The sequence below is a fragment of the Capra hircus genome, chromosome 7 (genome assembly GCF_001704415.2).
Source record: "Capra hircus breed San Clemente chromosome 7, ASM170441v1, whole genome shotgun sequence".
In the NCBI taxonomy this organism is placed as follows: Eukaryota; Metazoa; Chordata; class Mammalia; order Artiodactyla; family Bovidae; genus Capra; species Capra hircus.
The window spans coordinates 49,691,079-49,716,905 of NC_030814.1; the positions used below are offsets into that span (position 1 = coordinate 49,691,079).

The 25,827-nt window shown below is 46.4% G+C and overlaps 1 protein-coding gene across 2 annotated transcripts in view; it reads right to left on the minus strand.

The window, feature by feature from the left end:
* Nucleotides 1-25,827, minus strand: part of AFAP1L1 (actin filament associated protein 1 like 1) — a 67,492-nt gene that overhangs the window by 12,563 nt on the left and 29,102 nt on the right. The window contains exons 2-16 of one of the 2 annotated variants that reach the window (XM_018050179.1): nucleotides 25,465-25,593; nucleotides 24,865-24,948; nucleotides 24,304-24,387; nucleotides 23,452-23,549; nucleotides 22,552-22,660; nucleotides 17,916-18,014; nucleotides 17,021-17,232; nucleotides 14,997-15,176; nucleotides 13,008-13,100; nucleotides 10,912-10,993; nucleotides 10,526-10,675; nucleotides 9,242-9,453; nucleotides 6,912-7,057; nucleotides 6,190-6,262; nucleotides 4,786-4,897 (exon numbers count right to left, since the gene is read on the minus strand). In XM_018050179.1, the coding sequence (XP_017905668.1) occupies nucleotides 4,786-4,897; nucleotides 6,190-6,262; nucleotides 6,912-7,057; nucleotides 9,242-9,453; nucleotides 10,526-10,675; nucleotides 10,912-10,993; nucleotides 13,008-13,100; nucleotides 14,997-15,176; nucleotides 17,021-17,232; nucleotides 17,916-18,014; nucleotides 22,552-22,660; nucleotides 23,452-23,549; nucleotides 24,304-24,387; nucleotides 24,865-24,948; nucleotides 25,465-25,593 (1,863 nt within the window). The remainder of the gene's footprint in view (nucleotides 1-4,785; nucleotides 4,898-6,189; nucleotides 6,263-6,911; nucleotides 7,058-9,241; nucleotides 9,454-10,525; nucleotides 10,676-10,911; nucleotides 10,994-13,007; nucleotides 13,101-14,996; nucleotides 15,177-17,020; nucleotides 17,233-17,915; nucleotides 18,015-22,551; nucleotides 22,661-23,451; nucleotides 23,550-24,303; nucleotides 24,388-24,864; nucleotides 24,949-25,464; nucleotides 25,594-25,827) is intronic. The other variant, XM_018050180.1, reaches the window with a different exon arrangement.

A 25,827-nucleotide genomic window follows, 5' to 3' on the forward strand; every position in this document is an offset into this window, starting at 1 on the left:
TTAATTTTCATTACTCTAGGGGATAATATAATCTTCCAAAAAGATATTGCTGTGATTTATGTCAAAGAGTGTTCTGCCTATGTTTTTCTCTAGGAGTTTTATAGTGTCCAGCCTCACATTTGGGTCTTTGATTCATTTTGAATTTATTTTTGAGTATGGTATAAGTGAATATTCTAATTATATTCTTTTACATGTAGCTGTTCAGGTTCCCCAGCACCACTTATTGAAGAGATTCTTTGCTCCATTGTATATTCTTGCCTCTTTTGTTACAGACTAATTGACCATGGGTGTATGGATTTATTTCTGGGCTTTCTATCCTTGTTGCATTGATCTATATTTCTGTTCCTCTGCCAGTACCATATTGTTTTGATTACTATAGCTTTGTAGTATAGTCTGAAGTCAGGGAGCCTGATTCCTCCAGCTCCGTTTTTCTTCTCAGGATTGCTTAGGCTATTCAGGGTCTTTAGGGTTTCCAAACAAGTTAAAAATTTTTTGTTTCTATTTATGTAAAAAATGCTCTTGGTAATTTGATAGGAATTGCACTGAATTCCTATTCAGGCATTCCTGAATGCCTACAATTTCTAGGCAGTTGTAGACTGCCCTGCACAGTATAGTCATTTTGATAATATTGATTCTTCCAAGAATATGGTATATATCTTTCCATCTGTTTATGTCATCTGTGACTTTTTCATCATTGTTTTATAGTTTTAAGAGTATGGTCTTTTGTCTCCTTAGGTAGCCTTTTATTCCTAGGTATTTCATTCTTTTTGATGCAATAGTAAATGGGATTGTTTCCTTAATTTCTCTTTCTGATCTTTCATTGTTAGTGTAAAGGAAGGAAAGAGATTTCTGTGTATTAATTTTGTATCCTGCAACTTTACCAAATTCATTGTTAAACTCTAGTAGTTTTCTGGTAGCATCTTTAGGATTTTCTATATATAGTATCACGTCATCTGCAAACAGTGACAATTTTACTTCTTGTTTTCCAATTTGAATTCCTTTTCATTCCTTTTTCTTCTCTGATTGCCATGGCTAGGACTTCACAACTATGTTGAATAAAAGTGATGACAGTGGACATTCTTGCATTGTTTCTGATCTTAGAGGGAATGCTTATAGCTTTTCACCATTGAGAATGATTTTAGCTGTGAATTTGTCATATATAGCCTTTATTATCTTGAGGTAAATTTCATTTATGCCCACTTTCTGGAGAGTTTTTATCATAAATCAGTGTTGAATTGTGTCAAAAGCTTTCTCTGCATCTATTGAGATAATCACATGGTTTTTATCCTTCAGTGTGGTAATATGGTGTACCACACTGATTGATTTGTGGATATTGAAGAATCCTTGCATCCCTGGGATAAATCCCTCTTAATCATAGTGTGTGATCCTTTTAATGTATTATTGGGTTTGGTTTGCCAGTATCTTGTTGAGAATTTTTGTGTCTATGTTCATCAGTAATACTGGCCTAATAGTTTTCTTTTTTGTGGTATCTTTCTCTGGTTTTGGTATCAGGGTGATGGTGGCCTCTGATGTTAATCCACAGAGGGTACAGCCTTAGGCATATACGGTCACCTTGGAGGACAGTCATCTTAGCAGGACTTTCTTCCTGATCTCTCTGTTACACTGCCTGACTCTTGGTATCATATCCAGCTGTTGCTGCTGCTGCTAAGTAGCTGTTAGGTTCCACTAATTGTCAGCTGATTGTTCTATTGTTTTTGATAATGCTTTGTATCAACATTTGCTCCACATTCTATTTCCACTAAAGTCAATTCTTTTGAAGGAGAGCTTTGGAGTTCAGTGTTTTTTTTTTAAGTTAATTAATTTCTTTATGGCTGTGCTGGGTCTTTGTTGCTGTGTGTGGGCTTCCTCTGGTTGCAGCAAGTGGGGCCTGTTCTCTTGTGGTGCATGAGCTTCTCACTGCGGTGGCTTCTCACTGTGCTGCACAGGCTCTGGGGTGCATGGGCCTCAGTAGTTGTAGCACGTGGGCCTAGTTGCCTCACTGCATGTGGGATCTTCCAGACCAGGGATTCAACCCATTTCCCTTGCAATGGCAGGCAGATTCTCAACCATTAAACCACCAAGCAAGTCCCTGGAGTTCAATGTTTTTATGACTTGCCTTTCTTTTTACCCTGGGCAAAAGTCTCAGAGTCACTGTTCTGAACAATGGCCTGCTTCTATTAGAGTGACATCTCTGTTTTGTGAACTGGGTGCTGGGTGGGGACTGTTATCTCTGATCTTCTAAACTTGCCTCTCCTAGGGTGGAAGCCCTGCCTTATGAGTGATCTGGGGTGAGGGCATTTAGGGCCCCATATCCTTGGCCTGCCCAACCTTGAGTACAGCATTTGCCCTATGAGTGGAGTCTGGGAGCACCCTACTTGTGGGCTGCACTCACCCATTTAATTTTCTGTAATACATAATTGGTGATTTAATGTCTGTAATACATAATTGGTGGTGATAAATGCTGGTGACTTGATCTTACTGGGGAGATACTGCTACTCTTGACTGGGCGTGAGAGGAGAGAGAGCCCTGTTTTCTTGTCCACAGCTGCCTAGAGTAGAGATTCTGCCTCACTGAGTTGGTAAAGAGGTAAAGGAATGGGTTGTGGCTCAGATGTCACAAAGTCTCTTAACTGAGATTTAGTAAATTATCTAGAGTAAATCTTCACTTGCCATATGCCCTTAGGAAAGTTTCTGGAGACTTAGATGACTGATTTAGCAGTCCTCACTGGTTATGGTCGTTTTCTGGGAAACAGGTCTGTGGAGCTTCTAATGCCACCATTTCCTCAGTAGTCCCCTCAGTTCCCATGATTTTTGTGTTCTTGTGTTTGTGTCCTTTTGCCGTCCCCTTCCACTATAGATAGGGCTGACCTGTGTAACCATTAGGATGTGGCAGAAATGATCACAAAAGCCAGTTCACGAAAACAACGCAGCTTCTACTTTGTTCCTCCTTCCTGGGTCATATGCTGTTGGGGAAGCCAGCACATGGCTTGGTCTTGTCATGAGGACACGCAGCCCAGTGGTGAGGTCCCCATGGCAAGGAACTGAGGCCTCCTTCCAAAAGCCAGCACAGACTTGCCAGGCATACACATGAACCACCTTGGGAGCCGATTCTCTAGCATGTCAAGCTATCAGATGATTTCAGATGACCAGCTGACTTCTTGACTGTGACCTCATGAGAGACCCTAAGCCAGAGCTACCTGTCTAAGCTGTCTTGGGATTCCTGACCCACAGACACTGACATAACACACACTTATGTTTTGAGCTGGGAAATTTTGGGTAATTTATTATGTAGCAATAGGTAATTAATACATGATCTTGGGTAAAACCCTTCTCTTATGTTCTTATTTCTTCATCTGAAAAACATTGTTGGACTATATCCATGGTTTCCAGCTGTCTTCGAGGAGCTGTATGATTTCACAGTGATGGGTAACAGGCTACTGTATGGAGTAAAGGGAAAGCCAAGCAGGTCTCTGGACTCCAGGCAAAGCAGCTCTGCTTTTTCTCTTTCTTATAAACTGAGCCTCAGTATAAGATTTGATTTGAAGAATTTTTTAAAAAATCTTTGTTCTAGTTTTTTTTTTTTTGTTACATTTTGTGATTTCTTCAATCTTACATGCTTATTTCAATTCAGTTTCCCATTTTGAAATGGGTATTCCATAGGCTGTGCATTTCTAGTGTCCACAAGTCTATAAGGAATGTTACAACAACCCTTTAATTGTTCAGAGAGGAAACTCTGGAGAGGGGAGGGACTTTTCCAAAGTTACATAGTAGTTTAGTGACCAAGTAAGGAATGGAATACAAATCTCCTGACTCTAGAAGAGATTATCTGTGCTAATGAAGTGGACTTTCCTGGTGGCTCAGTGGTAAAGAACCCAACTGCCAATACAGGACAAGTGGGTTTGATCCCTGGGTGGGGAAGATCCCCTGGAGGAGGAAATGGCAACCCACTCTAGTATTCTTGCCTGGAGAATCCCATGGACAGAGGAGCCTGGTGGGCTACAGTCCATGGGTTCAAAGAGTCAGATACAACTGAGCAAATAAACAACAATGATATGGAGTTATCATAAAGAAAAGTATTTTAAAAAATAAATCTTCAAAAAGCAAAGACTAGAACTTGACTCTGTTCAGGTACAGGGGGAAGAAAGTAAAAGCAACAGAAGACTCTTGGGACATGCTGTCCTACAGAAAGCTGGCTTGCTCAGAGATAAATCATACGGGAGTAGAGATTTATGTTGGGAATCAAAGAGACCTTTTACCATAGAGTTTTCCGACACAGTTAGTCATTACTTTGCAGTGTGGCAATCAGGCAGTTCAACAAACTTTTATGAAGTGCCATGCAGAGCCTGAGCTGGGACACAGAGGTGAACTCTCTCTCTCTATATATGTGGCTTTATGTAGTGCTAAAATTTTTAAATAGTTGCTGACATTAAGAAATAAGTAGATTTCTGGTTTGTTTTGAATAATTGGCAAATCTGAGCTGGCAGTGCTGCCTGGGGGCCTTGGCTGGAGCTGAGTGTTGGCTGCCCCTAGAGCTGGGGCCTGAGCACTCCAGTTTCCTTCAGTCTCCCCCAGCCTGCTCCTGTTGTTTTCCCTCTGAGGCCTTCTGCTCACTGCCCTTTATCACTCTGCTTGTGCTGTTATTTTTCGTAGAGTATTTTCTTACACCTCTCCTTACTCACTTACCATATGACCCCTGGGAGGATCTGATTTTGAGACCCCCTCCCCACCCCACCCTGCCTCCGTCCTGGACATTCCCCTCCTTTCCTCTCTTGTACACAGAACTTACTGGAGGCGTGGCGCTTGACTTTAACCTGTGGGTCCACCCGATGGGACTTCTCACTGCAGGTGGAGGCATGGCGCTTGACCTGGGCTCCAGAGGGACGCTCAGGCTCCTCGTCCTAGGTGGGAGATGGAAGAAGATAAAACATGGGTGGGCTCCGAGCCCTCAGTGTGGGTGCTTGGAGATGTGCACTTGATGGCTGAGTGCTGCCTGACCTCTGAGATCTTGGCCTTACACTTGTAGTTGTGTGCAGCCCTCAGCAGTCTATAAACCATTTGCAATGGCAATATGTTACTTGATCCTCATACCTTCCTAAAGGCAACCCTAAACTGGAATTTCTGCTGAGTGGAAAATTAGGACATCTTAGAAGACTTTGGGTGACCATATTTGATTTACCATAGATTTTTTTGTCAGTACATCAATTGGATGTATAAATTTTCTGAATTGCTAAAATAAAGTCTTAAGTTAAAAAGAGTCAAGTTGAGATCAGTCAGTGATAGAAGTGGCATAACTTAATAGACTGGCTATACATTTTCACAGGAAAGAGTAGTGAGAACACTCAACATCTTGTCAAAGCTCAGGAAACCATGAGTGGACTATAATAGTCATATAATAATGATATTGATAATAGCAGTATTATTTACCCTCAGTGTAAGACCTTCCAGTGTTTAGGTACTGTGCTAAGCTTTTTCCATAAAGTATTTCATTTAGTTCTTGCAAGACCTAGAGGTAAGAGATCAGAAGGTCATCCAGCACTGTCCAGGGCAGGGGTCCTGGCATGCAGACACATCTGCTTTCCTTGGCACCTTGATTCCCTCTATCCTGTCCATGAGCTGTGAGGCCTGACTCACCAAACAATGTCTAGTGAGAATGTGGTCCCCTTGCTCTCTCGTGGCAGGAGGAGGCACAGGGCAGATTGTGGAGCAGGATGGGTCATGTGATGGCTACAGAGGCCTTACTGTAGGTTAATAAGCTGGCATCTTCTTGGTTTAGTGAGCAAGACAGGGAGATTGTCCTGGGAACTGAAGCCCAGACTGTGGATGCCAGCAGGTAAAGGGCTGTGGGGGCAGCTATTCAGTTATCATCCACCTGAGACAACTACTGAATCGGTTCACAGAGCTGTAACAGGGGTGGAAAGCCCAAGCCTGCTCAGACTGGAGCAGTGCTCTGTAGCTTGCAGAGCCCTCTCTTCTTCCTGGTGAGGGGCTCTTTCCTCCACACTGCCCAGCCTCCTGTTCCAGAGATTCTCCCCAGCCACAGTCTGGGGCAAGAAGGTCCCCTCTCCCCCTCCTTCCAGGTGCTGGTTAAACAAAAATGATTTCTCTGAGGCAAAGGAATAGTGAGGGAAGGAGAGAGGGAGAGCTAATAAGTGGCCTTTGCCATGTCCCCCAAAGTCCCAAGGGACCATACCTGCATCTTTTCATAAGGAACATCATCATAGACTCGGGGCTCAGGCCACTGATCCTGGCAGGATCTTGCATATCTAGAAGATACAAGGGATGATGATGATGATGTGACAGTGATACTTATGCAGCTTACAGTGCTTTCCTGTCCACTTATTTGATTCTGGCAGCAGCTGTTAATGGAGGTCAGAAAGTCAGTGATAGCAGCATGCCAGGCAGCACTGTGCCACTGATGTGTTTAGAGCTTATAGGCAGGGACACATGGGATTCTCACAATCCAGGAAGCAGGTTATTCATCGCCTCCATTCTGTACGTGAGAAAACAGAGGATCCAGGCTGGCAAGCAACCAGCCTAAGCTGTTGGTCGTGATAGAGCCGTAACTCGAAGCTGGCACTTATAATGCAAACTCTGCAGAGGAGCCTCGTGCCTGCCCAGAGGCTCAAGGGTATGGGGACCCTAAGTTTCTATGGCATGAGAGCAGAGCCCAGGCCATGGTCCAAAAGAGCTTCTCCTTTCTGGCTCATTCCACCCACAGCATCCCCAACCCTGAGCCTCCTTCTTTAACCAGCTTACTCCTCCTGATGGAAGAGGAAGGCACCCACTCTGACTTCCCAAGGAAGCAGTCTTTCTCAGCCCATCCTCCCTTCCCTCCCATTCTGCCTCTGAGAGGGAGCTGAGATAGGAAAGGTTGTAGGCAGGTTTGGGGGGCTGTGGGGTACTGGCCCTTACAAGAAGGAGTTGCGCCCTGCACTGACGATGCTGGTTAGGGTCTCCACATCCACATAGTCATAGTGCAGTGCTTCGGGAGTGACTTTGGAGCCCATCTCCACTAGCAGCAGCCCAAGCCAGCGGCCCATGTCCTCTGAGCAGCTTGCCTGAAGGAGAGAAGGTACAAGCTGAGTTCACTGTGGCACATTCAGGGCCTCTGGCTACCCACTCACTTCAGCCAAATTCATATACGTATAGTATCTGTTTGGACTTAAGGATCCAAGAGGAGCAAGACTAGAACACTCATCCAGAAATCCAGTTTTCTGGATAGCAAATAGAGAAGCCAGCTACCTTTCTGAAACATATAACCTCACTCATTATCCTCAGAGCCTTCTGGACCGATTGCATATGAAAACAAAATTTAGGTGTTCTCTGAACTTTTTAAAAAATATTTGCTTTTTATTAAATGAGGAGGCTATTTATCACATAACCTACATTTTTTTCTTGTATCAAAGATGCCAATTATATATACACTCCTGTATACAGGAAAATCTCTACGAAGTTGCTGGTCAACTAAACACATGTTTTCATTTAAAGCACATTATCATAAAATATATAATATATATATATTAGAAAACATATGAATTTTTGCCTAACTAAAAAAGTTATGACAGTTTGATTCCACCTGTTTGACTTAGTATGAATAGAATGCTAGATTTCTAATTTTAAAAAATAGATATGTAACAAGCAACAAAGATTTACTGTAAACTACAGTCAATATCTTGTAATAACCTGTAATGGAAAATAATTTCAAAAATAATATATGTGTATATATAACTGAATCACACAAAAAAACAACTCTACTTTTTGAGATTTAGGAATGTTTACCTTTTTTCCAGTTTTTCTAAATGTTCTGTGGACATCTAATAACATATGAGATGCAGAATTTTAAATATATTTGTGTAGGATATAAGATTAATATAAGTTAATATAAATAGAAATCTATTATGTTTAAATTGGGAGACCTGGCTTCGATCTCTGAGTCGGGAATATCCCCTGGAGAAGGAAATGGCAACCCACTCCAGTATTCTTGCCTGGAGAATCCCATGTTTAAATTACTAATGACATCATTCAAGATGCTCCTATTCTTATTTTTTTTTGCACTTGATAAATACTCTCAGAGAAATGTTAAAGAGCATCAGCATAAAATCAAGTTAGCACACAAAAACTAAACTTGAATTTAAAAAGCACAGTTTTTGCCAGAAAGCTCTTTGTGAAGAGAAAGGGAAAGCTCTTTCTGAAGAGAAATGAAAGACCCATCTCAAGCTACTGAAAGTAGAAGTGACTTACAGAGTCAATATTTCCTTACATTTAATAACTGAGAGAGCAGTGGGTACTGGGCAAAGAAAACAATACCAAGAGGCTGGGTCTTAGTTGTAGGAAAAAGACCAAGAGGCCATTAATCCTCTGTGGAGCTTTGGATGAAGCATGTGACTGCCCTGGCCTCAGTTTCCTTATCTGTAATATGAGGGGGTAGTTGTTTAAGTTTTCCTCCAGTTATATTTTAAATTTCTAAATAGCTGAAGGATTGACATGTAAAGAGAGATTCAGTGTATTCTGTATGACCCCAGAGAGGAGGCCTGGTGTCAGTGGGTAGTTAGGAAAAATGAGTGGGTGAAATGAAATCACATTGTCATTCAGCCATTTGTCCAACAGATGTTAATTGAGTCCTTACTGTCACTTATTGAGCCCAATACTGTCCAGCCCAGGATTGCTGGATATCAGGCTGGGTTCTGGAAAAACAAAAATATGCCGAACGGGTGTAGTTGCTGCCTATACAGAGTTTTAAGATTTCAACTCAATATGGAGAGAATCTTTGTAAAAATTTAGTTGCTTGCTGGGAGGAGCAGTGGTTTATCTGAGATGAACAGTCACTGGTGGGAAGTATGTTTTAGAGAGGTTTCCAAAATTAGATCAGAGTTAGACTAGATGCCTTTTAGGCTTGGGACTATATTTATAAGGCAGAATAAACAAACCTTGGGTCTAGGGTTGCCAGATTTAACAAATAAAAATGCACAATTCTCTTAAGTTTGAATTTCAGATAAACAATAGTTTATTAGTATAGGTATGTCCCAAATATGGGATATACTTGTACTAAAAGGAATGTTATCGTTTATCTGAAATTCACATTTAAGTGGTTGTTCTATAGTTTAACCGGCTACTCAGCAACAGTTGGCTTACTTTCCCTCTTCCTTAGTCCCTGTAAGGTCAATAAAGTCCCCGGGACAAAAGCCAACCTCCAGGCCAGAGCTCCTCTTAGCTCCCACCCCTAAGCTATTTTCTCTTCTCACCTCCAAGATAGCGACCTCCTGGCGGTTGTGTAGGATCCTGAAGGCAAATGGGTGTCTGGGCCCAAAGCCTGGGGCCACCTCACAGCCGCGGAGGGCAATGGCGTTCACGTGGGTCCGCAGGTCTGTGCGGTCCTTATGGAAATACAAGGTGTTACGCTTCAGGCGGCACCAGCGCTCCTTCCATCCGTGGTTCACCAGCACGTTCAGATAACCTGGGAGGAAGAGACCAGCGATGGGACCTCCTGACGGTGCTGGGGGACACAAGTCAGGAGGCAGGGACAGAGGGCCTGGGCAACTCTACTCTAGCTGGAGAGAAAGGCCTTCCGGGTCCCGAGTCAGCTCATTCCTGGCCTGTGACCTCAGCTTTGTTTGTTATCTGTGAACAGGGGATTGATAATCATATTTGTACATACCTGCATAGCCTTCAGACCATACCAACCTTGATGAAAGCACAGAACCACTATATATAATGAACGAAAGACACAACTCTTCTTCTGCCTTTCCTCCTAAAATAGCAAAAACTAATTGCGGAGGACAGAAAACAATGGCTGATGCTGCCACCTAGTGGCAGCGTGTGGGAACAAAAACCGTGTAGCCAGGATGAAGAGCTAAAAACAAGTGAGGGGCAGGCTGATGACTTTAGAATTCCCTTTAATGTTTTAGGTCTTAATTTGTTTTTTACCATAACAGTGTCCTCAACCACTTACAAAATATTTCTTTATATCCATGTGCTTTTATAATGTTCTTTCCAGGTTAGCAGAATATTACTGTTTACCTAAAACACGTGATTTTTAAAAAATTGGATTCCAGTACGTGGAACAATGCGTTTAGATGAACAATGTTTCTTTTCTTTCAAACTACTTTTAATTCGCATTTTATGCATTTACAATAAAGTCCTTATATACTTTTTTCCAAGAAATATCCTTGTAAGACTGGACCATAACTTAAACACTTGGTATATTATATTATATACTGGGAAGTTAAGATACTCTCCTCTTGTCATAGTAGAGGAAACTGAGACCCAGAGATGGGCAGTGATCGGCACTAATGTCATAGCGAGCATAGAAATAGGACAGTTGGCTGACTTTTCCTTCTGTTAGGTGTCAGGGCCTCATGGAGGAGTGGTGGATGGGCATGGATTATTGATGGAGTGGAGGTTAGGCTTCCAGTAGGATTCTATCCTCTGCCTTAGGAATGAGGTAGATTAGGGCTGGAGGGTCTTCTGGCTTGGCCCCAGGATCCCTCATCAACAGGGTCTGAATTCTCTGCATGCATGGTACCCACCACAGCACGGAATCTCCTCAGTAGAGGACGCCTGCAGGTCATCAGCCAGTGCCTTCTTCTTAGAGAAGCTGATGATACGGGTGATCTTGCGGCCTGCAGCCCTGCTCATTGAACCCTTCAGCTCTGACAGGCTGCTCTTCTTCCCTTTGCCTGTTGCCGTGGAGATGGGTTAGGTGAGGGGAGGGAGCCCCAAGTTCCAGATCATCTGCCCCTAGCCTTCCCCCCAGCCTTTGAACCGGCACACAAGGCCTGGCCCAGTATGGATAGGCCCGGTCACATCAGCCAGGTCTCCAGAATGGTCGGGACCTGATCTGCACTGGGTGTGCTCATGGCAAGGCCCCTCCCAGCTCTAGCATTTTCCCACCTGAGCCCCCAGAGGCTCCTACCGTGTTCACGGCCCAGAGTGGAACAGCTGTCACCCATGCCCAGGCTGTCAGAATCCGAGGTCTGCTTCTCTTGGGACAGCCTCTGGTGAGGAACACAGACAGCCCCCTGTCAGAGGCACACTCAAAGTCTCCCTTTCTTGGTTCAGTCTCCTCTTGACCCCTGTACATGAGGATTAGCTAACGAAATATTTGTCAGCAACTGTCATACTGGTATGAGGAGGACAGCTATGACTTAGGATGGTTGTGTCTTCCATTTATTTGGAAGTGAGGAATTCAGTCTATTTGGGGATTGAGAAATTCAATATAATAGGCTGAGATTAGAGTCCTGGGAGTTTGGACCATATCTGGTAGGTGATGGGGAGGTAAGAAGGTATTTAAGTGGGACAGTAGTGAAGTTGGTCTTGTAGCCTCCCAGCTGCATCATGGGAGATGGACAAGAAGGGGGCAAGACTGGAAGCACAAGGGGCAGTAAGAATGTCATCCTGGGCAACAAGAAACTTGACAGGAGGGTGAACCAAACACCAGTGAGGATGGGGAAAAAGATGAGTTGGCATTTTCAAAAGTCATAACAGGACTCGGTAGTCAGTAAATGTGAATGGTGATGAGAGAGGAATCCATTACAATTCTAGCTTGGATGAGAGAATGGCAAAGATACCACATACACCACCCACCCACCCCATGGTAACAACTTCGTGGTCAGCCAGCAGTATTTTTACTTATTATGCCAACTCTGGACCAGTCATTCATTCATTCCTATTAAGGAGTGGTGTAGAATAGTCAAGATGGACCTTGGAAGAAATGATGTCTCTCCTCAGCTGTGGGGATGGGGGAAAATCCTTTCATTTCTCCAAGCCTTCCCCCTTGAATTACCCTCCTGTCAGTGGGCTGCTGTGAGGCACCAGGGAACTGGCACAAGTGAATTGTGAGGCTAATTGTTAGAAATTGTCATTCTAAAATCTGTGTGGTATGTGACTATCCCACTTTAAGAAGCTAAACTGTGCCAGCCAGACTCAGGACAAGACTACAGTGATACCCATCCACTTAAAAAGGTGAACTTACAGAGCTCTGAGGCCCCTAAACCTTTTCTGGGGATATCCTAGACCAGGCTCGGGGATGCTTTGCTATAAGCATAGTAATAGAAGGCAGGGGAAACGAGAGAGTCTGTGTACTCTCCCAAGTTTCCAAAAGTTGGAAAAATGGCAACTGTCAGAAATGGGACAGAACTGTCAGGTATAAAGAATCACCTCTGTAAACTGTGGAACAGAAGTTGTGGTTCCTATTTGTTCTGTGATGATGTACAGAAGTTTTTCATCAAGTTAGACAGCAAATATAAAGAAACACTGTGTGTGCACTTTGGAATTGACTTAATGACGGTGACAGCTCAGTCACAGGAGTCTATGGAGAGAGAGAGCCACCAGTAACACGTCCTCACTCCCACTCTTCTCCAGAAACACCACCTAAACATTTTAGCTACCCTCCTGCTGTACGCTCAGCCACTGGTCGGCTGGCTGGGTGTGATCAGCTAGCTCTGTTCTTATTATGTGTGACTTTGGGCAAATTTCTTTTTGCCATGGCTTCCTTTTCTGAAAATGCAGTTCATCAAAGAATTGTAGAAATTAAGTTAGGTACACACACACATAAAGCATTTAGAACAGTGCCGGCCACAGTCACATTTTCTATAATGCTAGCCTTTATTACGTCGTGTGAGACCCTTAGGATTTGGGGCTGAATCCCATGATCACCCACAGCACCTGGTGAAACATAGGCTTTAGCATGTATTTGCCGGTGGCCTGACAGAATGAAACGACTGCTTCACTTATGTCCCACTGGACACTCCTTGTCTGACTGACTGATTCCGATTTGGTGTTCATGGCTTGGTTCAAATGTGACCCCTTCCTGTCCTGGCAGGGTAGCCTAGTCACTCCCTTCTCTGGCTTGTGCTGCACCTTGGACATGGGCATTCATGAATTCAGTAAGTGTTTATTAAGTGCCTGGTCAATGTCTGGCTTCACCAGCAGCCTGCGCGTCCCTTGGGACAGAGCCTGTGCTGAGCTCCCACAGGCTGTCCCAGAGGGGCCCTGTGAAGACAGAGGTACCTTGTCCAGGTCCACCTTGCACAGGAGGACTGGGGATCTGGGCACGTCTGCCCCCTCGGTGCCCCCGACGGCTTTGCTGACCTCTCGGATGACCTGTGGAGAGGACACACACCGTGAACAGGTGAGAGATGCTATGGGGACAGAAGCAAGAACAAGGTCCAGAAGAGCGGTTGGGATCACTGGGTGGGAGACAGGTTGGCATGGCCTCCTGCCCCATGTGTAGGGCACATCAGGCTCTGAACAGGCTTTCTCCTGTGTCTGTCCCTTGAATTGAAAACGTAAGGAGCTGGGAGCCTAGAGGCTTGGCTTCTAGACCTGGCGCCATTACTACTTAGTTGCATGGCCTTGGCAAAGCCGTGTCCCTGCTCTGGGATTTCATTTCCCCATCTGTAACACAGGGATGCTACTGGTCCACTGCTACCTCCTTGGGGGTGTGAGGACCAGTGAGGTGACGGGTGTGAAGGGCCATGTGCATGCCCTGCACAGGCATGAGGAACTCACTTCTGTGATGTGTTGGAACTTTACAACAACCCGCAGAATAGCCAGGATTATTCTCTCCATTTCAAAGATGTGGAAACTGAGACTCCAAGGCTCTCACCTGCAGCCCTGCAGCACAAGCGTCCTGATCATGAAATAGTAACAGACCGCTGCTGCTCATCTGTCAGGTGGCTTTGCCTGGATTATCCCCTTGTATATCCCTACAGCAGCCTTGTGGGGTGGGGTACTTTGGTCCCCAAATTACAAATGAGGATGATGAGGCTCTGCCCTACTGTCTGCACTAACTGGGGTACCAAGGCAGGCCTCTTTGACTCCAAGTCTAGAGCTTTTTCTTACCCAACCACAGTGCCTTAGGACAGAGCACTCCCCCCACCCCCACCCCAGCAGGCAGGTTGTCTCTCTTCCTTCCCCTCCTGAGACAAAGGCAGTAATGAGAAACAGTAAACATCCCAGTGGGAGAGCTGGTTATCACAGGAAGGAAGAGAGGATGGGGAGGGAGGGAAGGTGGGGTTTGTTTCTTTGTTAGGAAGATCAGAGGAGGAGAGGTCTGCTGTAAGGGCCTGGGCTTCACCATCGCTGACAGTAGTTGCTGACGGTTACTGAGGACTGGCTGCCTGGCAGGCTCTATGTCAGGTGCTCTCTAGAATGCTTACAAGAGCCATTTTATAGAGGCAGAATCTGAGGCACAGGGAAGGGAAGTCCTTTGCAGAAGATCACATAGTAAATGCTGCCCAGGTCCGGGACTTGAACTTAAGGTCTGTATAGCAGCAAAGCCTTCCCTCGTCATCACTATGCCATCTTGTCACCTTGGGACTAGATTTCCTTAGATTTTCCTTGGAATTGGATTCACTTCCAATTCTGGTCCGGACCACTGGTGGTTGACCTTGGGTGAGTCACAGAAGCTCTTGCGCCTCAGCTTCCTCATCTATAAAATGGGAACAATATTAGTCCCATGGTGAATAGTACATGAAGTCATGTGTATAAAGCTCTTACCACAATGCAGGGTGCAAAGTAAGTGCTCAGTACAGGGTAACTCTAATTGTCGTGTAAGATGCAGGAACTGGGTCATAGGTGGATCTTATAAGTACGCACATTTCACCTAAGATAAAGAATTTCTCCTTTATTAAAAAAAAAAAAAGGATTAGCCTGTCTAATGATAAAATCAGCTTCTTCTGTAGGAGGTCTTCAGCTCTCTATTCCTGGGGATGTACATTGCAGGTAGGATAGACACACAGTAGGCATGGTAGGGGATTCAGATAGCTAGAAGGAACATAGGTCTCTACGCTGAGGTCTGTCTCCTGGAGATATCCGAGGCCCATTTCCACATAAAGCCCTAGCCGTGTGGAAGGTACTTACCCTCTGAGCCAGGCCTGTTCTTCCAGTGACAGGGGCCAACCCCACTGAGGGCTGGGCCTGGGGAAGAGAGGAAGGAAGGGAGGAGGGAGGGAGGGAGGGTAGAAGGGTGGGTGAAGGGCACAGGCCCCCCTGTACCTTCAGCCACTCCTCGGCCTGCTCCCGGCTCTGCAGCGCCAGCACCAGGACTTCAGTAGCCCCCTGGGAGAAGCGCAGCTCGTGCCTCTTGTGCCGGCTGTCCTTGGGCACATAGATGACACTGCAGACATCCAGCGCTAGCCTCAGATGCGGCTGCCGGTCCTTGGAGCTTTTGTAACACTGGACAGGAAGAGAAGGGGTTAGGGCCTCCTGGAGTGGAGAGTGGAGGGAGGAGACTGAAACTCAGCCTGCCCCAAAGAGACCTTCCCACCCTTCCCAGCTGTGGGCACTGCATGAAGACAGGGCCTGTGCCTGTTCACCACAGAGACGAGACACCTGGGAGGGGCATCTTTGGGAAAGCTCCCGATCTCAAGGGCTACTGAGTGGTCTCAAGGGTCACAACTACTTATTTAGGAAGAGGCAGGTTTTAGCACAATACCAGGAAGACCATTCTAGTCTAAAGAACCAGGGAAGAAACAGGCTGCCTTGGGAGGAAGCCAGTTCTCTGCTATTAATGGGCTACAAGGCAGGAATGTGGGAGAGAGTTACAGCAGAGATGGAGTTACAGCTGGGCTTGGGAAGTCCATAGTTGATCAATAATGATTCTCACTTCCCAGTTCTTACCATGAGGTTACCATTACCTTGATACCAGGACCTGACAATGACATTACGAAAAAGGAAAGTCATAGGCTAATGTCTCTCATAACATAGTTGTAAAAACTATAAACAAAAGAATCCAGACAAATAAAAACCATACTGCATAGAGATCAAACGTATTCTAAGAGTGCAAGAGTGGGTTATCATTCAAAAACTAACCATGTAATTTGTTGTAGGACCAGAAAAAGGAGAAAAACCACATATTTCAATATAAGCAGAAAAAATATTTGATAAAATTCTGTATTCATTTGTAACATAAACTCTTAGCAAACTCTTAGAGGGAAACTTGCTTAATGTGATAATAAGGAGTACCTACAAAAAAACCCCACAAACAAACATCAGCCTTAATGGTGAATTATTGAACTTTCCTTTGAGATCTGGATTGAGACAAATGTGCCTACTCTCACCACTTCTGTTTATATCATCCTAGAGGTCCTTTGTTGTTCTTGTTTAGTCACTCAGTCGTGTCCGACTCTTTGCGACCCCACGGACTATAGCCCGCCGGGTCCTCTGTCCATGGGATTCTCCAAGCAAGAATACTGGAGTGGGTTGCCACTCCCTTCTTCAGGGGATCTTCCTGACCCAGGGTTTGAATGCGCATCTCCTGCATTGGCAGGTGGATTCTTTACCATTGAGCCACCAGAGAATCTGCACTGGAGGTCATAGCCATTGCAGTAAGTCAAGAAAAAGAAGGCATGATGTGTGGAAAGGAGTGTCATGATTCTTGGCCTGATGCTGACCTGGGATGAGCTTTTCATTGCTCCAAGGTGAGAAAAGGTCATGTTTCAATGGATACATGTTTAGTAAGACTTAACAGGTAAAGAGATGTCATTTTTTCCCCAGAAATTATGTCCATCCTTATACTTTGGAATTAAAGGTATATTTCTTTTATGAAATGATAGTGATGAGACATGACAAATTAAAAAGTTTCAAGTTATATAATAATAAGTATTACATGGGCTCAGTTTCAGAAAAGACAGATGTATGGAAATGAGGGTGGAAGTTTATGCATCAAAACTTAACAGTGGTTAGCTCTTGGTCAATGGGATTTTTTAAAAAAAATCATTTTTCTTTTTTTTTTTCTAGCTTTGTAAGTAAATACATTTACTAAGTGAAAAACGATAAACATTGTTTTAAGATAAAAAAATGTTTCGGAAAACAAAACTTGGTAAAGTCGATCAGTTCTTCACATTTTTTTTTGTTTTTTTAAAAATTCTGTTTGGGTAGGAGAGCTCTGTTCTCAGAAGAACTGTCCTTTGAGCCTCTGTGCAAACCCAGAGGAACAGAGGCAGGCATGCCTGCACGCACACAGACACACACATGCAAGTCCACGTGAGGCCAAGAGGCTGTCGTCTGTGGCCACTCACCAGGAGCTGGTCCTCCTTGATGACGGTCAACTGCTTGGCCCACTGCCCGAAGCGCTTTTTCCGCAGCAGGAAGGCACATATCCTGCAGTCCCTCACCAGGTGCATGGAGGCCTCCTCTGAGGGCCACTGGTGTGTGGGCTGTGGCCCTTTCCCTTCCTCCTCCTCCTCATCGTACGACTCGTAGGAGCTGCTCATGGCGTCAGAGTCATTGTCTGCAGGAGCCACAGGAAAGGACCTGTCCCTGTGCTGTCACCCGGTGTGTGGGGAGGTGGGCCTTCTTACTCTTTTGCAGATATTCCTGCTCTGGGGCCCAAGGGGTGGGTGTGAGGTGTGATCCTGGTAAGGACTAAGCTCCCACATGGGCCCCGTGTCTTTCAGATTTACCACTTGCTTTGTGATCTCAGTGACTTTACCTCTCAGAGCTTCAGTTTCCTCATCAATGAAATGGTCATAATAAATTATAATACCTACCTCACTAGGCTATTTTGAGCAGCAACAAATGCAGAACGTTTAGCTGAGTGTTTGGCACTCACTGAGGGCTCAGTAAACATCAGCTATTGTCTTTACCCATCGTCTTTGCATCTGTTGTCTCAGGTCATGTTCATGGCCCTCAGCAAGTCCCTGTTTGATACAGAGGAATCTGGAGGCTCAGGGAGAGTAAATCACTTGCTTAAGGTCAGTCACCGAGAGTCAGGGCAAGGGCTTCGTTGGGGGCTCCTAACTCTGCTCAGCAGTCCTCCCACTGAACCCCAGGATCACTGAGAACAAGGGCTTTGAGGCCTCTGTAGTGACCCCAGGGAGTTGAGGGGGGCAGTGGGTATGGGCATGCCAAGGTCAGGTCAAGGTTTGTTCTCCCTGAGGACAGAACTGGACTGAACGTCCACCCAGTACTTACAAGAATTCTTCAGCTCCCCGTTCATCCTGGTGGCGGGGTAGCTGCTGTCTGCATCCTCATAGTAGCCGTCCATAAGCGAGTGGGCTGGGCTGCAGCCATCTGTGGGGTTGGCAGAAAGAGCAGTACTTGGAGAAATGCAGGCAGACTCCAGGTGCCAGGGCTGGTGAAGATCTTAGACACGGTGTCCTCCTCAGGGAAGAGGGAGTGGAGCTTCTAGTCACTGCCTGGCCAGAGTGTGGGGCCTCCTCTCCATATCTCATCTGCCTTAGCGCCACACCTGCCCCCTATGCTCCTGTCACCCAGAATGGCCCTACTGGGCCCTGTCACACTTCCAGGCCTATGTTCATGCTCTTCCCTGTGCCCTCTTAGCAACAGATAGAAAATTCCTGCTCAGCCTCCAGTACCCAGCCTGAAGATCTTCCCTCTGACCTTCCCAGGCAGGGCGTGGTCAGCCTCTCTCCTCTGACCCAGAACACGGGGGTGGGGGGGTGGGGGTGGGGTGGGGGGGTGTGGGTGGGGGGGTGTGGGTGTGTGTGTGTTTTGGTCGCAGTTCCAGTCACTGGACGGAGGAGTGGTGTCCCAGCACCTGGGCCCAGCCCTTCTTTCTGCTTTGCCCTTGTCTTGTCTTCTTCCACCTCAGCCCCTCTGCTCACTTCTTTACGCATCCACCCCCTCCTCTCCTTCTAAACCTGCAGAGGAGGAGGAGGACTAGAGGAAATAATAATAATACATACAATAGTGAATATATTCAACACATACAATAGCTGCTAATGCTGAATTTTTGCACTTTTCCCATTCATGAGAGTCAGTATAGTATAGCAATGGAGGTATCCTAAATTGTATTTTATATCACAATTACCAAGCGTCTTTTATTTTTCTTTTCCATTATTTTTATAAGATACTGAATATAGTTCTCTGTGCTATACATAGGATCTTGCTGGTTATCTGTTTTGTATTTACGACCTTGATCTATTAAATCCCCAAATCCTAATTTACCCCTTCCTTTACCCTTTGGTAACCATAGGTTTATTTTCTATGTCTGAGTCTGTATCTGTATTGTAAATAAGTTCATTTGTATCATACTTTAGATTCCACATATAAGTAATATCTTCAGGTATTTGTCTTTCTCTGATTTACTTCACCTAGTATGAAAATCTCTAGGTCTGTGCATGCTGCTGCAAGTGGCATTATTTCATTCTTTTTTCCTATGGCTGAGTAATATTCCATTGTGTGTGTGTGTGTGTGTGGTGTGTGTGTGTGTGTGTATATATATATAAAATATCTTTACCCATTCATCTATTGATGTATGTTTAGGTTGCTTCCATGTCTTGGCTGTTGTAAATAACACTGCTATGAACATCAGGGTTACATGTATCTTTTCTTTTTTCATATTTGTTTATTTTTGGCTGTGCTGGGTTTTCGTTGTTGCCCTAGGGCTTTCTCTCATTGCGCTGGGCAGGCTTCTCATTGCAGTGGCATCTCTTGTTGCAGGGCACAGGTTCTAGGGCATGTGGGCTCTGTAGCTGTGGCGCACAGGCTTAGTTGGCCTGTGGCATCTTCCAGGATCAGGGATCGAACCCATGTCGTCTTCATTGGCAGGTGGATTCTTAACCACTAGACCACCAGGGAAGCCCCATGTATCTTCTCGAATTAGAGTTTTCTCCAGGTGTATGCCCAGGAGTGGGGTTGCTAGATCATATGGTAACTTATTTTTAGTTTTTTGAGGAACCTCCATATTTTTCCTTTAATGGCTGCACCAACTTATATTCATTTGGGGTCTTTTAAAAAATGCAGATGTCTGTGGCTGATTCATGTTGATATATGGCAGAAATCAACATAATACTGTAAAACAATTATCCTCCAATTAAAAATAAATAAGGAAAAAAAAATTTAGATCCCTGAACTATATCTCCAGAGATTCTGAGTCACTGGTGTGGGCTGAACTGAGGAATCTGCACTATGGAAAAACCTATTTCACTGGATGGTTCTAAACATATGTAAAAATAGAAAATGTATGGAATTCCAAGGAATCAGATTTTTTTTTTAACAATTAAGATTATTTTGATACGGATGGTCTCTGGAGCATACTTTGAAGCTCAGTGGGTTAAGGGCATGTGCTTTGGGGTTAATCAGATCTGAGTTCAAATCTATCTCCATTATTTACTGAGTGACCTTGGAAAGAAAACACAGTTTCTCTGTATTTCAGATTCTTTATACCTATAAAATTGACATGAACAGTTCCTACCTTGGATTAGTGATATAATGCATATGAACTCTCAGTATAAAGCCTGGCACATAAAACATCTTAGACAAATGCTGCTGCTACTGCTGCTAAGTCGCTTCAGTTGTGTCCGACTCTGTGCGACCCATAGACGGCAGCGCACCAGGCTCCGCTGTCCCTGGAATCCTCCAGGCAAGAACACTGGTTGCCATTTCCTTCTCCAATGCATTAAAGAGAAAAGTGGAAGTGAAGTCACTCAGTTGTGTCCGACCCTCAGCGACCCCCATGGACTGCAGCCTTCCAGGCTCCTCCATCCATGGGATTTTCCAGGCAAGAGTACTGGAGTGGGGTGCCATTGCCTTCTCCGAGATAAATGCTAGACATCATTATAACTATTTTATCTTGGTTTCTGCAGTGCAGGGAGGGAGGTATCAGACCCACTTCATAGATGAAGAAACTGAGGCCGCACACTTTTCTAGTGATAGACCCTGGATTAGAACTGAAGTTGCCAGCTCAGGGGACAGGTGCCCACCCTCTCCTCCAGGAAGCCTTCCTTCTTTCAGACCAACTTGCTTTCACACCACGCTGTTCCTCAGAGCACTGCTCTGGGCTCTCAGCCCTACTGTTTTCCTGAGGATGGCAGCACTCAAATTCCCAGTGACTGGGGTGCCCAGTTATATCTCTCAAGTGAGGCTCGCAGCCTGCTTTTGCCAGCAGACATCCTGAGTCTCAGATGCTAGAGGCATCCCTGTGGGGTGGACTGGGTACTCAGGCCAGAAGTGAGGGTGGAAAAGGAGGAAGCGCAGGAGGGAGAGGGAGGGAGCACCAAAAGCCCTCGGACACCTGGCAGGCTGGACAGTGTGCGAGGGCAAGGATACTTCCTGTCGGGCGTGGCGCCCTCTTCCTGGACAAGGTCCCTGGCCTTTCCTGAGGCACTCCCTTCCCTCCTACCCCAGGACCCCCGCTGCTCGAGGAGGCAGCTTCTCTGCCCCATCTGAACTCTCTGCAGAGGGGAAAGAGCCTCACCCAGCTGAGGGCTTGTCCTGGGATTCAGGGTCTAGCAGCACTTCATCCCCTCCTTCTCTGTCCTCAAGTGGATAAAATAAAGTCAGCTGCTTCACATAAACAGCTGCTGGCAGTAACATAGATCCCAAGTCTGAAGAGGGCCATGGATCACCTAGTCCAAGTCCACCATCTCACTATTTTGTTTGAACTAGTTTATTAATCATAAGAATAGTATATCATAATAGCCCAAAGATGGAAACAACCCAAATGTCCATCACCTGACAGATGGATAAATGAAATATGGTATATTCATACAGTAGAGTATTATTTGTCTATAAAAAGGAAGTACCGATACATGCGATGGCATGAATGAACCTCCGAAGCACTATGCTGAATGGAGTCACCCAGACAAGAAAGGCCACGCATTGTATGATTCTTTTTAAATGAAATAGCCAGATAAGGCAGATTATAGAGACAAAGCAGACTGGTTGAGGGGGAACAGGAAGCGACTGCTTTCTGAGTGTGGGTTTTCCTTCTGGACTAATGAAGATGTTTGGGAACTTGATAGTGCTGATGGCTACGCAACACTGTGAGTGCACTAAACGCCAGTGATTGGACACCTGAAAACGGTTGGAGTGGTCAGTTCTACGTCATGTGTATTTCACTACCACATGATGAAAAAGCACAATCACAACAAAAGAGTGTGAATGGGAAAATATGTTCCCTTTCACCCAGATTTCTGCTCATTCATTTCCTATAGGAAAATACTGTCAAGAGTTTCTTGCATATCCTAGAAAAACTGTTGAATGCCTGTGTGAGCACCCTATTTAAAAGTGAATGGGATCATGTTACATGTAGTATTTTGACTTTTTTTTCAGTATGTATCCTGGGATTCATTTCTGATCAGCCCAGACAGACCCATCTCATGTATTGTTTGATGGTTGAAGAATATTCCTCTGTGCTGCCAAATGATAGGGTATCGGGACACAGAAGTCTGATGCAGGTTCAGCTGCACATGGTGCATCACCCAAAAACAATAGTAGAGTTTCTTGTATGCAATGTTAAGTCCCTATTCCAGGCCGTAGCACTCATGAACTTCCGCCCTAGTACCTTGATATGTGTGTATCCAGCCCCTCTTTCTTATTTCAAGGGTAGAGGAACAGAAGCCCAGAAAGGGGCAGAGAGTTGTTCAAGGTCACATAGAACTGGGTCTGGAGCCCCAGGCCATGCCTACTGGCCCTCCCACCCAGGCTATCACAGGAGAGGTCACGGTCTCCCACGCTCCTCCCCAGTAGGTGGGCATGGTGGAATGGTGCCAGGCTTGGAGCTCTAGCCCCAGCAGGACACACAGGAGCCTCAGGACAGGAGCTTTCTCCCCCTCACCTCCAACCCTCAGGGACGAGAACTTACTGTGGGAGCTGATATACTCAGGGGACTTGCCAGGTCCCAGGGGAAGGGCCTCCTCATAGTAGTCCTCAGGCGGAGGCCTGTTGGGGAGTGGTGGAGGCAGGTCAGCTGTCTGAAAGAGGACAGAGGAGGTGTGTGAAACCCAAAAGACCAGGAGAGCATGGGGAGCAGGCAGAGTGACAGGGAGGAGCCTGGGGACGAGGGGGACAGGAGCTCCTAAAAGGCAGGATGCAGTCTCTGAATATGAAAGGACATGCTGCTGCTGCTAAGTCACTTCAGTCGTGTCCGACTCTTAGCGACCCCATGAACTGCAGCCCACCAGGCTCCTCCGTCCATGGGATTTTCCAGGCAAGAGTACTGGAAGGATATGATGCGTGGTCAACAACTGGTACCATTTATGGTGGTGATGATAGTGAATTATGCAGTCAACAGATAATGTTTGATGTGATTTGAGCCCCCTGCCCTAATTTCATTGCCCCAAAGGCTGGGAACTTCATTTTTGGTCTGTGATCTAGACCTTCATTTTTGTCGGTGAAAACTCAGGCTCAGAGACCGGAAATGATCTGCCACACAGCAGAAGGGAGGAAGGCAGAGGCCACCCATCTTGTGATCCAGAGCTTTCCCCATCACTCCTCCTGTGCTCCTAAAATCAGAAGTTGGGGTGGGCATGTCCTTTGGGCCTGAAGGGACAGGTCAGTTTACCACATTATCCCTGGTCGGCACTGGCACAGTGAGCATGCCATCATGAATCATTAAAATGTTCTCACAGTGCTGTTTCTGCCCTTAACCATCACACTGAAGACAGAGTAGATCTCTTATGGTCAAGAGGATCCCCAGCATTAGAGCTGAGAGTTTCCCTCCCTCCTCCAGAGAAAAAGAGGGCCAGAGAGCGTAAGAACTCACTTGTCTCAGAGATGGACTCTTGGCCGGCTCAGGACTGGCTCCTTTGCAGGACTCTGCCTCGTCCTCTGGCATGTCTTGAAGGCCGCTCAGGTCACAGTCTAGGGGGAGTCAGGCCATTAGGACAGAGTAAGTGGAGGATGAGCACAGCAGAGTGAGAAGAGGACTAGATTTGGGGTCAGGAAGCCCAACCACCTCCTCCATTAGTAATCCAGGGCAAGTGACTTCATCCCTCTTATCCATAAAGTGGTCACAATAATCCCAGTGTTATCAGGGAATCAGATGGGATAATGCAGTTTGGTACAGTGCTTTGGAAGTTTCCAAGGGTTATTTAATGAAGGCACGGTGTTTTCCCTAAGTCTGTCAGTCCATGAATCCTCTCATCTGACCCACAGCTGTCTCCCTGTGTTGTATAGTGCCGTTCTCCCTTGGGATAGATCAGGGATCGCACACACCCTGCACGCGGCCTGGCTTGGCTGCTCCCATATTCTAGGTGCCTCTGCTGGTCCCTCACAGCTCCATTTTCTGCTGAGCTGCCGGACCGCTCAACTCAGAGACCAGGCAGCTACTAAGATGGATGTTAGCAGCAGACGAGACAAGGCCCTATTGCCAGCATTCTTCAGCCTGTGTGTTCATCCCTACCCTTCCTCAAATCTCGAGCTGATTTCCTGTAACTATGGACTTTGACTAGACTTTCAGACCTGACAGGGCCCAGAGAGGCAAAGGGACTTTTCTGAGGTGACTCAATTTCGTGATGTTAGCGCCAGACCCAGATGCAGGGGACCCTTCTAGAGACTGAGGTGGTAGACGTGCATGACGTGCATGAGCTGGAGGGACAGATTCAGAGTAGCTTACCAAATTCTTCGAAGAGGGACTCCACGAAGCTGGGCCCAGAGTGGAGGTCCGCTGTGTTCACATACAGGTAGGAGGCTTCTTTGGCTGTGAGGAAGGGGAGAGCAGGCCAGCAGTGAGGAGGGGCATGGGAGCCCAGGACTGCTGCTGCTGCCGCCGAGGGTGGCTAGTCCCCCCCGCCCACTCAGACTTCTGTCCCGCACAGGACACAGCACTCAGGTTGCAAAGCATGTGCATATCCTACATCATCTCCAGAGCTTTCAAACTTTGTTTCCTTTTTTCCATTGTTATTGAGGATCTCCTTCTCTGAGTGAAAGGATGCCCAGAGCCCAATATAGAGGACAAAGTAGAGGCGCTGCTTTGGGGACAGCTGGGGGCCAGTCGGCAAACTGCTGGCCCTTTCATTCGCCAGCAGTCCTGTGAGAGTGGCCGAGGACACTGTCCCTGGGAAGTGAGGTTCAGTTTCACCCAGTGGTGACCCCCCCACGTCACTCAGACCCCTCCAACCCCGCGGGATAGGACACAGCCCCTTTAGAGTTTAGTGAGCTCTTGATTTACACATACCATCTTGTGGGCTCTCTTGAAGTTGGGGAAAGGCTGGAGCAGAGGAGGAAGCTTTGCTGCTGAGAACACAGTGAGGCAGAGAGGCTGTGGGGAGTAGAGGGAGGGCCTGAGTGGAGATGGAGGGGCAGGCGCACTACCCATAAAGCCAGGAGGGAGTGTGTGAGCATGCATCTGAGTGCAGGAGAGTGTGATGTGTATGTGATATGTCTGTCAGAGTGTGTGTGAGTGTTGTGCATATATGCTGTGTGTATGTGATGAGTGAGTGTGTTGTGTGTGATAGAGCATGGGGGTGCGTTATGTGTGATGTGTGTTACTGTGTGAGGTCTATGTGAGCATGTTGTGTGTGTGTGTGTGGTAGTGGTGTGTACATGAGTATGTATGGCATGTGTGTTGTGTGAGTTTGTAGAGGGCCAGGGGTGGAGGAGGACAAGGAGCACAGCCAGGGCTATGGTGGACGAAGCTTGGAGTGCATGGGGACACTGGTTAGAACATGAAGAGAGCTGAGCTGCCATGCTGTGAGGTTTACTTCCTCCTACCAGCAGGCCCTGGGCAGTTACTGAGAGTTCTTGAGAAGCTCTGGGCAGCATGCTGACGGCTGACCTGGGAGGGGCTGCAGGCTCTGCAGGATGGAGGCCACGGCCATCTTCTTCTCCAGAGTGGTGTCACTGAGGTACTCGTGGTCCAGGAGGCTAAGCAGCCCTGTGAGCTCGGGGAGGAGCTGCTCCAGCACTGAGGAGGAAGCCCGTGGAGCACGGTCACGGCTGTGTCCAGGGTCTGGGCCCCACCCTCACCCTGCAGGGCCCGGGGAAGCAGAAACCAGAGGACAGGGCCCAGGGCAACACAGAGACCTCAGAGGCCCTCACACAGCTGTCCCAGCGCTGGCCACCAGTGTCCCATGGGAGAGCCCTGCTCAGTTAACTGTGACGTTTTTCCGGCTCCCTGCTCCCTGCTCCTCCTCCTCAG